This window comes from Porites lutea, chromosome 5, assembly GCF_958299795.1.
Source record: "Porites lutea chromosome 5, jaPorLute2.1, whole genome shotgun sequence".
Classification (NCBI taxonomy): Eukaryota; Metazoa; Cnidaria; class Anthozoa; order Scleractinia; family Poritidae; genus Porites; species Porites lutea.
This window is the reverse complement of record NC_133205.1, coordinates 45,698,699-45,713,700: the sequence shown is the minus strand read 5'-3', so window position 1 is coordinate 45,713,700 and position 15,002 is coordinate 45,698,699. Positions and strand designations below refer to the sequence as shown.

General features: G+C 36.1%; 1 protein-coding gene across 1 annotated transcript in view; it reads left to right on the top strand.

Moving 5' to 3' along the window:
• Positions 1-15,002, top strand: part of LOC140938778 (protein GPR107-like) — a 37,956-nt gene that overhangs the window by 7,115 nt on the left and 15,839 nt on the right. The window contains exons 4-9 of the mRNA XM_073388306.1: positions 3,591-3,697; positions 4,074-4,503; positions 11,211-11,312; positions 13,553-13,600; positions 14,344-14,429; positions 14,788-14,863. Coding sequence (XP_073244407.1) covers positions 3,591-3,697; positions 4,074-4,503; positions 11,211-11,312; positions 13,553-13,600; positions 14,344-14,429; positions 14,788-14,863 — 849 coding nt within the window. The remainder of the gene's footprint in view (positions 1-3,590; positions 3,698-4,073; positions 4,504-11,210; positions 11,313-13,552; positions 13,601-14,343; positions 14,430-14,787; positions 14,864-15,002) is intronic.

The window sequence follows — 15,002 nt, the reverse complement described above, 5'->3', positions numbered from 1 at the left end:
TTTTAATAAGGACAGTGCTTCCTTTCGATGAGAAAAAAATTGGCATAAATCTATGTTCAGTTTTTTGGCAATTTTACTAAATTGTACGGATTGAGCCATCACAAGTCGAAAAGCGCGCGTCCAATTTAATTCTACTTTGGAGCGTAAAGTAAAAACAAGGGCATTAAAAGGCATTTTTCTGGTACCTAAGTGGATAAACAATACATTAAAGTCAAATTCTGTGTGATGCCACATGCATCATCGAAAAAATCTCTCTTTTTGTCTAGTTTTGGGCTGCCCGCGGTTTTTGTAAAAGGATCCTAAATAGCCGTATTTGTCAGCATTGTGACGTCAAAACGAGCACGGTGACCCCCACTTTTTATTACTTTTTTATCATCTTCTTGACTTGTTACATCAGTGTACCAAGTTTAAGCTACAATCTATGTTAGGTTCTTTTACTATGGAATCACCTTAAGTCCGATTTTTTTCAAGAAGCATTCACAAAATGTGTTCATATAAGAAAGTTCCTGGATATATAAGGTCCGAAGTTCCACCGTGGAAACAAAAACAAAATATCTTTGTATAATGATCTGCCCAAAGAAATTCAAGTTTGCCCACAATGTGTTTGAAGTCACTGAACTTTGTCGCACTCAAGCTGATATTTTAAAACCCACGCTCAATCGGACACTTCGATCTAGCTTCGCAGATCACTAAAATACAAACAAAATCCTCAATGTAGAAGTTTTGGCGTTGATATGTGGGCAGAAAAAGAGTTTATCTTTATCTAGTAAATCTTCCCCAAGATCGGTTTCAAAGCAACCATAGTTTTTTAAACTTGATCGTTTCGCGCAGATAAATTTTGCTTTGTGTTGTCAAGTTGAACATGCATATTAACACCTGTTAAAAACCTACGCGTATTAAAAAGTAAGATTTCCTTCAAACAAAGTTAAAAATACATTATTGCAAAAACTTGTTTCCAATTATGTATCAGATTTGATTACTGATTGAGGTCACTTTAAGGACCATAGGCGCCACTTTAAGCTGGCAAAGAGATGCAACAAGCAAAAAACAATTTCATCATGCATAAAATTCAGTTAAGTGAACTAAAAAAAGCTTCAATAAGGTTGCAAAACAACAAATTTTCATTAAAAAACATAAGGCTTAAGGCTCTTATACCTGCTGACAAAGAGGAAGTGAATTTTCTGTACGGAAACAACCTACCTAAAGATCTTAAAAGCAAAAGATCAGTTGCAAGCTTCGCAGCCAAGCCATGATTCCGACTACTTAGCTAGATTAGCTACTTTTCTTTAGTAATAACTGGTCCATGCAAGGGTCTTCAGTCAAGCAAATTAAACTCAGCAAACTGAATCATTAGAAAATACAGAAAACTAGACATAAGGACTTGTTTTGCTCGCTTCAGTCAAATCCAGCTGGCAAAGAGTCGATTGTTTTGGAGTCACTGTCGGCAGTTGTCGTTCTCCGCTACTTCACAGCGAGTGAAAGGAAAATATGTGTACAGAAAGATAACAAAACTATGTAATTAAAACTGGAAAAACTAAAGGAAAAAAACTCTGACTATAATTACTTGAGCAACAGAAAAATGATCGAAGTAGTCTATTCTTCTCCAGTAAGCTTGCTGGCCTTCTAAAGTTCCGAGGAAGTTTTAAGCGCTCAAGTTTGTTCACTCGCAAGCGTTTGCATTACGGTTCTTTGACATAAGACAAGAATAAAGCTGGTTCTGCAATGGGCATGTAAAAAAACTAACCGTAACTACTAATAACAAAATACAAGCGGGTTTTAATTCAGTCCGGCGAAAGAAGGGGAAGCACTGGACACAAAATCAATTCACAAATCGAATGCACAATTATCAGAAAAATACAAACCTCTTTGAAAATGTTCAAAAGGTTTTATTCCTCCTCAGACTCACTGATGATCTGTTTTTACTGTAACATTGGTTGTTCTGAATCCAAAGTAATTTTCAAGTGACCAAAAAACAACAACAACAACAAAAACAAAAAAAAAAGCCTTTACAAGGAGCAAACGTTCGCACCTCGTGTATTTCATTCAGTCTCAGTCAGAACTCTTACAGAACGAGACAAACAAACGCAGGCGATAAGGGATGCGCAGAAGCTTGCGCAGAACATTTTTCCGCCCTGAAAGACCAACATTGACGTCACATAGTCTCCAGTCTATCGCGCGGCCATTTCAGAAAGGTTTTCGTGAGGTTTTCAGAAATGCTCGGATTTTGATCTTTTATCTTTCTAGAAAGGCTTGGGAAGAAAAATCTTTACCCAAATCTCACTTAGGATGGTTCTTTTTAGTGTTTGGTGAAGGAAAAGTGACAAAAGAAAATATGTCAATTTTTTGGTTCATTTGACCTTTAAGGTTGTGGGTTACTGCAGTCTTCAGATTGGCAGCTAGTGTTTGTCCAGGGCTGTCAATAAAGGCCTGGCACGAGCCGGCCGTTAACCAAAGATGGGTTGAAACTGTGACAGTGATGAGGGAAGTAACAATTAATACAATAGTAAAATATCAGCAGCAACATGGCCTCCTGCATCTTCAATAGGCAAAACTACTTCTTTTGAAATTCAGACCAGGGACTGCATCCATACTCCATTAAGTATCTCTGGAAACTTCCTAACTACACCCCTATTTAGGTTGAATCCATTTATTTAATCGCCCTCCAGTAAACATACGTGTATGTTACAGGTCAACTTTGATTTCAGGTTAATTTTCATTTAACCTAGGTTGATTCACAAATTCCTTTGTCTCCATGCCCTAATTCAATAGAGAGTCAACCTAGGTTAAATAATTTTAGCCTGAATATAATTTGACCTGTAACATGTACAAATGATGGTGACTGTTCTTATATACTTAACAATAATTTAATGAATGAGGGTGAATATCTTATGAAGAAGTATGGAGCTTGAGGAGGGTGTTATCCTTCGAGGCTGTAGGCCGAGGCAGATAACATTCTCTGAGATCTCCATAATTCTTCATATGATACAAAAGCCGAATTCAATGATTGTTTTATTATTCATTCAAAATAATTCCTAGTTTCAAAACAAAGGTAAAACATGCTTACCTCGATCGATGTTAAGTTCACCTCCAATAGTGCACGTTTAGGGTTTTTCAGTTCCACAAATGTTCTCCAAATAGCAGATGTTGCCCTTCGAGTTGTGTTCTTGCTGTTCTCCCCATGTTTTTGCTATAATTTTGCCTAATACTTACTCTTCAAAAGAGTGAAATGTCCGCCATTTTTTGTTTTCACAACCAAAACAACTCAACCTCGTCCACAGATCTTCTCCGTTAACAGTGCCTTAACCTGTAAGAACGCTGCATTTTTGACGTCATTTCCTTGTTAAACACAAAATTCTTCCAAATTTGGTCATCAGTAACTGGTTATGGTGAATTATGCGTGTGCTTTTAGCCAATCAGAGTCACGGAAATATTTTGAATGAATAATAATAATAATTAGTGTATGAGAACAGTCACCATCAGTTGTACATGTTATACTAATTATTATTAGTATATTGTACAAATATTGTAACTCCTGCTAGACATTCATTATGCATATAATATTTGTGAGGTCTGATTTTTAATTATCTTAGGAACAGCACAGTGAGAGATGTATTCTTAAGGACCAGTCTCAAGTACGTTCTAATGGCAACCAAATATCTTTGGCGATTATCAAGTTTGTTCTGACAGATCAGTCACAGTAAGTTTATTGGCTTAGCATGTAAAATAAATTTAGGTTTATTTTTTATTGAAAGGAAGTAAGGCATTCAAGCGTAAGGTCTTTGCCCACCTCAATGCAAGCCAATAACCATGACTGTGTTAATAGAGTCCTATAAAGGTGTATGTATGTATTGTATGTATTGAACCAAACAGTTTCTCTGATTCTAAAGTCCAATGCTTTTAATTTATTTTAGACTTATTATTATTTTTTTTGTATCAAATGGCCTCTCTTTTCTTTTCTGGAGGTGAGTAAATTATATTTTATATAAGATATTTATTATCATTTCTAGGGGAGTAGAGATTTATTACAAGTCATGTGCTTTAATATTTGTATTTAACCCTTTTTGTACTTTTAGTATTGAAATTGACAAGTATGGCAGTGATTTCTTACACTTGACTATCGAGGACATGGGTAGATTGTATACAACAGTGGCAACTGCGACATCTTCACCAGTCTCATCTGGTACCCATATTAAGAACAAGTCACAAACAACTATTAGAACTCCTGCAAGCTCTACGTTATCAGCTGTAACCAACAAAAGCCAGAAGATACCTTCTGCTGCATCAATGTCAGTGAGCACTTTGACAAGCCCTTCACCACAATCCAACAGTACAGTTACTTCTCCTTCAAGAAATTCAGCTGACCATAGTAAACAGTTTCCTCCCGGTGAAGGTGAAAACATTACGCGAAAAAGGAGAGAAGCAGAAACAACAAGGGCAACTCTAGTTAAAGGTCCATTTCAACGTTTGCCCTTGTATAAATCAGAGAAGACATATTCTGGTAATGTAAGTAGAACCTCCCTATTTACTAGACCTTCTCAAAATTTACAACCTAGTAAAATTTTTATGATCTAAGTCAACAATGTCATTGACTATCCTAAGATATATTGTATGAATTAAAGACTTGTAGATGATGAGCCTTTTCTGTTGCTGCCCCATGCTTCAGAACTCTCTTTACTCTACCAGAGATACCAGACAAGCAAATAACTAGACTCTTTTAAGTTTATGTTTTTACACAACTTTATTAATTTTTTATAAAAGCTATTTTCGCCTTATTTATTGTGATACTATATTACTTTGTTTTTTTTCTTACATTTATTTTTAAATCTATTTAGCAAAGTGCCATTTTAATTTTGGATTTTGGTGCTACAGTGTATATTCAAATTTCACTATATTTGTTATTATTTTCTTTTAATATTAAGTATGTTATTGAACTATATTCACCCCAGTCATTATTTTAATAACCAACAAATAGGGGTTAAATGTCCTATTCCCTTAAAGTTAAGACAGTTAAATAGAATTTCAGTAGAACTGTTTATATTTCTGTCATTCTTGTTATTATCCACATCTCTTGTATCACTTGTGACATCATCAGTTTTAACAGTCAAGGACATTTTTTTCATGTACTTAATTGTGCAGGAGGAAGAGATCTTTCAAACCATACCCGTCCAGCATGAGCATGATTCAGTCAAGGAGGGAAACAACCATGTAAAGTTCACCTGAAAACAGTAATGAAAATCTTTTTCCACTAGACAGCTTCACTTCCTTCCATCTACTCCTACAATCCTTCATGCTTTACCAAAAATTCTTTCCCTCTGAAATGAAGCCTGGTAAATGCCCAGCCAAAGAAAAGAAAAAGGGCAAGCAATTGAAGCAGACAAAGATTGCAGTAGGGAAAGATAAAGGGAAAAGTCCAGACTGCTGTATCACTTTTAAACCCAAACTACTCTCTAAAAATTTAGCTTTCTGTGCATGTCTGAACTTCTGAAGCTGATATTTTGCATCTGGAATAGAAGGCTGCATAGTGCAGGACCTGTAAATGGCTCTTTAGTATGTTTTAGCTCTTAATAACCAGACACCAGGTGTCTGGTGATGTGATGGGACGGAATGGCCGCAAAAGTTTTAGCTCTGTTGCTATTGCCCTAGTGCACTTTTATTTCCTAACTTCTACTAATCTAAATGGAAGCAAAACACTCTGGGATGATACAATCACTCACAGAGGAGTTTTTAAATCATCTTACTTTGCTCCAAGCAATTTAACAGCTGATATCACAGTAACAGCCACATGTATTTCAAGTTCTACAGCGGTTTTGACCAGGAAAGCCTTCCTTCGGTGAAGAATATCATACTACTCCAATAGTTTGGCTACCTTCAATCCAAAACTACTACAAATCATTCTTAGCGATGATATTCACCCTCAATGTGGAAAAATGTTTGATAAAATAGATAATAAAATGTTTGACATGTTCAAGAACCATCGCTCAAAATCATCAAAGCACAACATGCACTACTTGCAAGTCAAGGTTTCACACCAAATGCAGCGGCCTGTGTGTCGTGAATTATAAATGAATAATTTCAATCTGGTGATATCAGGGACTGGAACTGCTCAAATTGAAAAGAGTCAATCCAAGGAGTTTTTAATTTCTCTGACTCTTTCTTTGAAGAGGAAAATGAAAGTAAAGTTGAAAATGCAAATGATCAAGATGAGTCAACAAGCATGGAAAATTATGCAAACCTGTATTGTTCCACTATTGATTTGTTTGCTCAGAGAAAACAAGACTCCAGAAATATGCTGATTGTGCACTTACCCTGTAAACATCAATAGCATCCAAAATAAAGCGGAAGGACTGAGAGACTTAAACTCTTTCCTGATAGCTCAAGTAATATTCATCTCTTAAACAAGGATTCACAGCTCGAATTCCAATGACTTATTCAACTTTGAAGGGTGTCAACTAGTTCGTAAAAAATGTAAAAAGGGTGGCTGTGGCATCCTGGTGTATATTACACTTTCATTGACTTCAAAGAAGATAAAGCTTCTAAGAGAGTACAAGACCATTGAGGCTCTTGTGATAAAAATAAATGTTGCCGGTAGGGAATCAATAATCCTGGGAGTTTATAGGCGACCAAAATCATCAGCTGGCGATTATTTTCTAAGGCTTGAAGATGAATTAAATCATCTCATGTGGCCGACCATGCTAAAATAAGATGTGATAGTTGTAGGTGACCTAAATTTGGACAGCTAGAACACATGTGGACAAGAGAGAAGGGAAACTATCATTGGATCTAGAGGAGGTACATAATTTGAAATGTCTTATGGACAAACCCACTTGGGTTACACCAACCTCACAAACACTGATTGATGTTCTGCCGACAAACAATCCAGACTATTTTAGATCAAGTGGTATAATCAATCGTGGATTAAGTGATCATGCCATGATTTATGGTATTATGAACAATAAGGTCAAGAATTACCCCTCTAAAATTCTCTCGTGCGGGAATTATGCGAAACTGGATGAAGAAGGCTTTAAGAACGACCCAGTTACTGCAGCATGGCATGTTATGGACATATTTGAATCTCTTGAAGAGAAGTGTGATTACTGGCACGGTCTTCTCAACTAGGTTATTGACGAACACATCCCAGTAAAGAAAAAGCATGTGGGAACTCAAGATGTCCCTTTCATGACCAAGAACTGGAAGAAAGCAATCAGGGACAAGAGAAAGGCAGCAAAAGCATATGCAAACAACAGAATAGAGGAGAACTGGGAAATGAAAAGGAAGACCAGAAATGCGGCTACGAAACAACGATGCATTGCTATTAAAAAATTTCTTAAAGTAAAATCTGAGGAATTGAACTCTAAACACAGGAATTCTTCAAAACTTTCAAACCTTTTCTGGCAAAGGGAAATGGATCCTCTGGTTATGATTGTATGTTATTGCATGTGAATGGAACTGTGGCTAAAGACCAAAATGTAGTTGCGGAAGAATTTGCTGGTTATTTTTCTACCTTGGCTAATGATCGATATTGTGGTAAATCCAGCTTATCTTTAACAGAGGACGATTTTACAACCCATCCGAGTGCAGTCACAAACATTGAAAACAACTGGCGAAACTGCTAAAGCCTGATGTGGCCTTAATCCTTCAAAGTCCACTGGTCCCGACTTAATACCGCCAAGAATTTTGAAGCTAGCCGCAAAGGAACTTGCACCCTAACTGAAAAAAATCTTTAATCTATCAATAACATCTAGGTATTATCCCTAGAGATGGAAGAGAGGGGATTGGGTACCTGTTTTCAAGAAAGATGACAAAATGGAGAGGAAGAACTAGGCCCATGACAGTGTGAAATGCTGTAAACAAAGTCTTTGAACAGCTCCCAGGCAAGCAGGTAGTAACCAAAGTGGATTTACATCTTTCCCAAAATATGTCAGCCTACAGAAAGGGTCACAGCTGTCAGACGGCCTTAATAAAACTTGTAGAAGATGCGATTGGAGACTGGGCATTGACAAAGGAAAATTCTGGGGATCATCTCTACTGATAGTAGCAAAGCATTTGACTCTCTCCTTCCGTTGCTCATGGTCAAGAAACTACAAGCCTATAATTTCTGTGACGAGTCATCATGTCTCTTAAGATCGTATGTCCAAGACCAGCAGGGAAGGGTTAAGCTTGCTACAGTTAACAGCTCTCGGCATGATATAAGAAAAGGCTGCCCCCAAGGGTCATGTTTTGGACAATTGCTGTGGAACGTGTTTCAGAATGACTTAAGTTATAGTATTAAGAACTGTGATATTTCTATGTACCAAATGACCATCAAATATGTGCGTCTCACCAGCTGATCGAAAACGTTGCTACTCTGTTAAACAACAAGGCTAAGATTGTATCCAACTAATATAAAAATAATTTCCTTCTGGCAAACAAAGGCAAATTCCAGGCAATGTTTCTAGTGTCAAAAGCAAAGAATACACAAGAGGTGCAGATTGTCATTGACAATGAAGAAATTGAATGCACAAGTTCATTAACACTAGTAGGAGTCCTTATTGATGCCCACATTCAACAAGTCTGTCAGAAAGCAAATTGCAAAATTGGTGCCCTCTCGAGGATGAAGAACCTAGTTCTCGAAAAGACGAAGTTACATCTGTTTAATAAAGCAGTAATTCTCCCGAAGCTAAACTATTGCTCACTTGTTTGGCTATTCCTTAGTGCATCTTATCAGAGGAAACTGGAGAGGATACAGGAAAAGAGACTGAGAGCAGTTTTCAAGGACAGTGTATCAACATACGAAAATCTGTTAAAGATACAATGTAGCAGGATTACCTACACTGCGTAATAGAAGACTGTAACACGGCAGTGTTCCAGCCAGAAAATTCTGCTTTAGGGCCAAAGTGGCCCCTACAACCCATTTTTCGGGGCCAGATTTTTCAAGAAAGGGCTAATATCTTTCTAATATGCAAAAGAGAAGAAACAGGTGGAAAGTTAAATAAATTAAAATGGCAGTTTATTTGAAGCTGACATGGAGCATTCCTTTTCATACACTATAGAGTAAATCTTTGGCAATAAAGCAAACATTAGCACAATCAGAAATAGTATTAAAGTACTTTTTTTCATTGCTGAATCATGCATCATATTAAAATGAATAGCTGAAATCGTTCAACAAACGTCTGAGCAGAATTTTTTTCCCTATGAGCTTGTTTTTGCTTCGGTTCGTTTTCTCAGCTCAGCTACACCATCAACGTTTTCCAATTCACCGTCAAGATCTTCTTCTTTTTGCTTCTTCTTTTTGCTTCGCCGCCATCCACGTATTCGTTACTTACTGAAAAAAAAGTTGTGATAGACCTTGAAGATGCGCTTACCAGGTTTAATCTCCCAAGTCGAGGCTCAGTGCTCTCCAGACCACTCATGGTAAATCAGGTAAACATGTTGGCCGATCCAAAAAGATTCATTGATTGATTTTCATGTTGTGTAAAAAGGTACGGAGTTGATGTTCTTTAGATTAAAAATTCTGTTTAAATGGAACATTATTGTAGTTGAAGTAACAGAGACCTTTTAAGCCCTGGGAATTAAAAAAGGAAAGGGCCATAATGGCCCTTGAACGCTTTTGTTGAGGGCCATCTCTCGATCTTTCACGGGATTCACGCAATGGTGCACTCTGGCTGGAACACTGAAGACCTGATGGTGTTAATGTTCAACGTCAAAAATGGACATCTCTGGATTATTCCAAATAATGGAAACTAATTATAATTTACATAATTCAGACTTTGTAATACCAAGATGTAATACAGTAACCTATGGAAAACATTCTGTCAGATATCTAGGGCCTTAATATTTATGACGCAAATTACCGGGAAATGTACGGACACATTGTGACTTGAACAGTTTTAAAAGACAAATTAAGAAATTGGACGTGGAAAGTTTTTTGCTTGAGTAATGTCCAACTGGCTGTTTTCTATGTCTTTCTTAAACTATAATCCTACAATTTTTAACATTGTACATATACACATAACTCTATATTTCCATTACTTATAGTATGTGTATAGCAGTTTTTTTTAATATTATTTTTTATTTTTTTTAATTCACACACGTCTAAGAGTATATTTTATATTTTATTTTTTGTTATGGTGTCCCCAATTAGCAACACCATGCTAAAGTTACACGACAGTTGAATAGAGTTTATTATTATTATTACACCCACAGCTGCACAGTCTGCATCTTAGTATCCTGTAGTCATGATGACTGCTGGTGCACCTTTCCCTCCATTTGACTTTGTTTTTAGACTCTCTTATGGCATCACAAAACCTCAAACCTGTTAAATCTGACATGTTTTTTTCTCCAGTGCTTCTTTTATCTTCCTATTCTTCTCCTTCCTTGTACTTTTCTTGGAATGCATGGCTGAATGAAAGACATGCCCAAATCACTTGAACTTGGGTTTCTTTATATGACCTTCATTAAGATGTCATCATAGGGCATGATGGTTTGCCTGTTGGTGATGTGGTCTTTGTATTAGATGCTTAGCAGTTTCCAATAACCATTAGGTGCCAATAACGATGTTATATCTGGCACGTATCTTGCTAGTTGTTACACAAGTCGCATACTCCCCAGCTCTGCCCTGGTGCAAAGCGGAAGGTGTGGTCCTTGTTGATCTAGGTGATGACCAATCCAGTATGGGCTGAAAAAGGTTTTCTTTTAATATTATGTGGCGTGTGATGGGCAATGGGCATTATCAATATGAGCCTGGCTGTGTCCTTCTCACATGCCTGATTTGGGTTTGGAGTTTTCCTTCTTCTAGATGGTATTCCGTCCAAGGATAAAGAGCCTCATCTGCCCAAACCTTATATACTGCAGGTGGCTCAGTCCTTTAACACTAATAAGGTGCACGTAGCCTTTATTCAGTGAGGCTCACTACAGTGGGTGCCTTCTGGGTGGAATTTCCATGGGAATGGCCTCAGACCTGTTGCAAGAAAAGTTGCACACATAAGTGGGTGCTATTGGCTCGGCCTAAAGGAGATTGGAACATTGACAGTGACTAGAAAACGGCTTGACTAGCTTCAAAACACGTTTTTTTCCAAGATGGGTAAAAAGAATAGCGATACTCACGGTGATGTCAACTATGTGTTAGTCATCCCTGAGCCTCAGGGTGATTTATTTTGTTTTATTCTCCTAAGTCACATTTAAATTTTAATTTATTGTAATTGGTCAATTGTTGTTGTTGTTTTTTCATGTAGTTTGTGGTGCAAATAAAGAGTAAAGCTGAGGAAGGATTGTACAACCTTTACTTTCACAACTGTCCTCTCTCCAACAAGCCAAGGGTTCCAGTGGCAATACAGGTGATGATGTCAGTCTTCTTATGGTACTGTTAGATAATGTTTTATTAAAACATCTCAGCTGTCTGGAATCCCAAATGTCCTTGTATATGTGATAAGCAAATCACTAATCACTCCCATCCAGACCACCTACATTTCTGTACTGGAGAAAATAAATTTTATTTCCCAGAAAAAAATACTTGATAAGGCATCAATTAAGCATTGGCAAGAGCAGCGTGTAAAAGGGGAAAGTTTTGGTTTGACCCTTTTTTGAGTTTTTTTTTTTTTTCATGCAGAATGGGAGTCCATCTTTTCGTCCCATAGACCTTTTGGTTTTCCATTATGGCCTCTTGATCATCAATTGGAATTATTGACACTTTGTGCCACGTCATGTTGTATTTTCAGTTTACAAATATTGTTCACTGATATTGTCCCCTTAACTTATGGTCTCTGTGGTTGGGGAAATTGTAGTATCATCAATCTTTTTATGAAATGCTCTCTAGGACTCATAAAATTTCTGCTTTTTTTATGAGAATTGTCAGAATACGATTATGTTCAAGAACCTTGTCTTATAAAAATGTATTATACACAACCTTAGTTTTGCCTTGTTATTTACTTACCTTGCGTTATGGTATTTTATTCTATTTGTTGTTTTGTACAGTGTCTTTACTGCTTTTTGTTCCATCTACTAGATCCTTGTAATGTAAATATGTCTCTCTCCCCTACCCACCTTGATTAGTTGTTAGGTGGGAAAATAGTTATTATTTATATTTCTGGAAAATATACCACTCGTAAAATTCATAAAAGCTACATCCGGGAAGTGAGTGGTTTATTTTCCATAATCTCACATGTGAATTTATCAATGATGTAATTTCGTTAACTTCCCTCCAAAATTTGTAGGCGTCTTGCATCCTTTGAATTTTAATTACACATTTTTCAAAGCTTTGCTAATATTTTGTCATTGTAGAGCCGTATATTCAGCTCAGTGTTATTTCTCAAGATTATTCTAAACAATGTCTTATATTGCTGTACTGTAAAGTTGAGCCATGATAATTACATTTTGGCGAATAAAAATCTATTATTTTATCGATGCCTTTTTGTCTATGTATTGTAATAAGAAGAACATTACACGGCGGCTTGAAGATATGAATTTTATTTTCTCATAGCAAAAACAATATTTTATGAACGAGCGCAGCGAGTGAGTAAAATATTGTTTTGCCACTCGAAAATAAAATTTATATCTTCACGCCACCATGTAATATCCTCTATATAGTAGAGTTTCAACAAAATTTGTTCATTGTCGTTGTCTGTTGTTTGAATCTTTGGGAACATTAACGTTGTGTTAACAAGAAGATTTTACCAAAAAAATTAAAGGTCTATACGATAAAATTGTTGAGTTTCAACAAAATTTGTTCATTGTTGTTGTCTGTTGTTTGAATCTTTGGGAACATTAACGTTGTGTTAACAAGAAGTTTTTACCAAAAAAATTTAAGGGTCTACTATAAAATGATCTATAGTATAAAAATGGTTTGTACATAAAATAAACAGCAGGGGCACCCAGCGATGGTTTCCTCCAAAATACAATGAAAACACTTTTTAGGCTATCCAGAGTACTTTTAGATCTCTAGAAATTTGGTCTAAGTGGCGCTACAAAATTTTCATCTCTTCGGTCATCCGAGGGGAATTTAATGTTTTACGAAAGTGAGAATTTTTTTGATTCCTCTCTCCATCACATTTTAGGATCCGAAAATTTTGGGTTTCCTTTTTCTAAAAAAAAATAGTGTAACCTGGGTGGAAAAATATTAACAAATAAACTTCAGAAAATTGTAGGAAATTTATTAGATACCGCTTTGAAAATTGTACATGAATGGAACGCTCATCTAGAAATTTTTAGCCGTCCTCAAGCAAAAGAAAATTCTAGGCATTATTTGCTTTTCTGAACAGATATTTTCAGAAAACAGTCACAGGGTGCCCCTGAAACGGTTTGAAGCTTGATGTGATCGTAAAGTTTTTGAAGGTTAAGGTGAGCAAGCAAAGGACTGGTATGTTCATCATTATTAGAGAAAGTAATTAACACATGCACTTTGTGTCACAAAATTTACAAGTGCCACAGTGCATGTGAAAGTCGAAGTGTAATTAAAAGAAAAAATGCTTAAAAGGCAGAAATTTAGTTGGTGCTCCTTCTTCTTCAGTAATTTGGAAGGTGAGACTAATCTGCTCAATGTAATGAACTTACAAGTTAGTGTGGTCCATTGTATTTACAGATATACATTGAAGAAAAAAATGAAAAGAACTTCTTGTCGGCTGGTGAGGTAAGACTTTTTTGCAACGTAGCCTCTGGACCTTATTTCTTATTGCAATCAGATTTTTTCTGTTGAATGCCTTGAAATGAGAGTTTTTTTACTTCATCACAAGGTTTAGTGTCAGATATCAGAGGATTAAGAGCTTATTTCTTATTGCAATCAGATTTTTCCTGTTGAATTCCTTGAAATGAGAGTTTTTTTGCTTCATCACAAGGTTAAGTGTTTGTGTTTAAAGACGTTCAGGTCTTCCTGGGTTTATACTACTACATGTGAAATTTCTGCAATTTGATTGGCTTAGAGCAGTGGTATTTCAGCTTAATTTGAAATACCTACATGTGAAATTACAAACCTTTTGTGGGTAGTAGTGTACACAAATAATAGCATGATTTGAATGATATTTCAAAATTGTCTCAAATTTCACTTGCCTAACGGCTTGTGAAATTACGTATAACAATTTTGAAAAATCGCTCTTGGTATGTATGCCAAATATCACTACAAATCAGGCTATTACCTATACTAATTCTTCAGATGTGAAAAATATGCAAAATTCAGTTTAAGCATGACAGAAGTGATGTCATTAAACATCAACTGACCCTGAGTGTATGGCCAAAGTGTTGCAGGGTGTTGTTCTTGCAGAAAATTTGTGGCAAATAAAAGGCGTTTGTATTAAGATACCAAAACCAAAAAAGAGTCAGCTGCCATAAATTGATTTAATAGATACTTTCTCTAAACCTATTTTTGTTATCCTTTAGGAACCACTACCTTATATGTTTGGTGTGCTGTCAGCTCTATTTTTTGGGACTGCAATTTTCTGGCTCCAAATACTCAGGAAAAATAGGTACCTATTTTCACATATTGTGAGTTGTTACATGGTGACTTAAAACAAACAAGTCTATTGGTGCTTAACACAAATTATTACATTAAATGTGAAGCATATTATGTTGTGATTTGTCAGTTATGTTAATTACCCATTTTGTATTTACCCATTGCTGACAAAAGTTAATGATCACTCAAATAGCAGTACATGTCAATTTTCATGTGATTTTTCTTTTCCTGTTGGCGTGCAACGCTTTTTATCTCAATAATCCAGATTGTGACAGAAGTACTAATAAGAGTAATGGTGTGTACTAATACCTTAAACATAGTGTTCTCACCTATATAACATTTATTTGTTGGACTGTTTTTTACTTTCTTAGGGAATTTACGTACAAAGTTCACTACATGATGTTTGTTCTAATCTTATTAAAGGCTCTTGATCTGATGTTTCAGGCAGTAAGTTCTCTCCTACTGATTGTGTTGTCCTTACATGTGCATCAGCTTGATGTAGAAAGTGTTTCAAGGATTCTTATACTAGTGATAGATTGATAAATAATGGTTTGCTGACTTGTGGGATAATATTAAGGTGGAAACC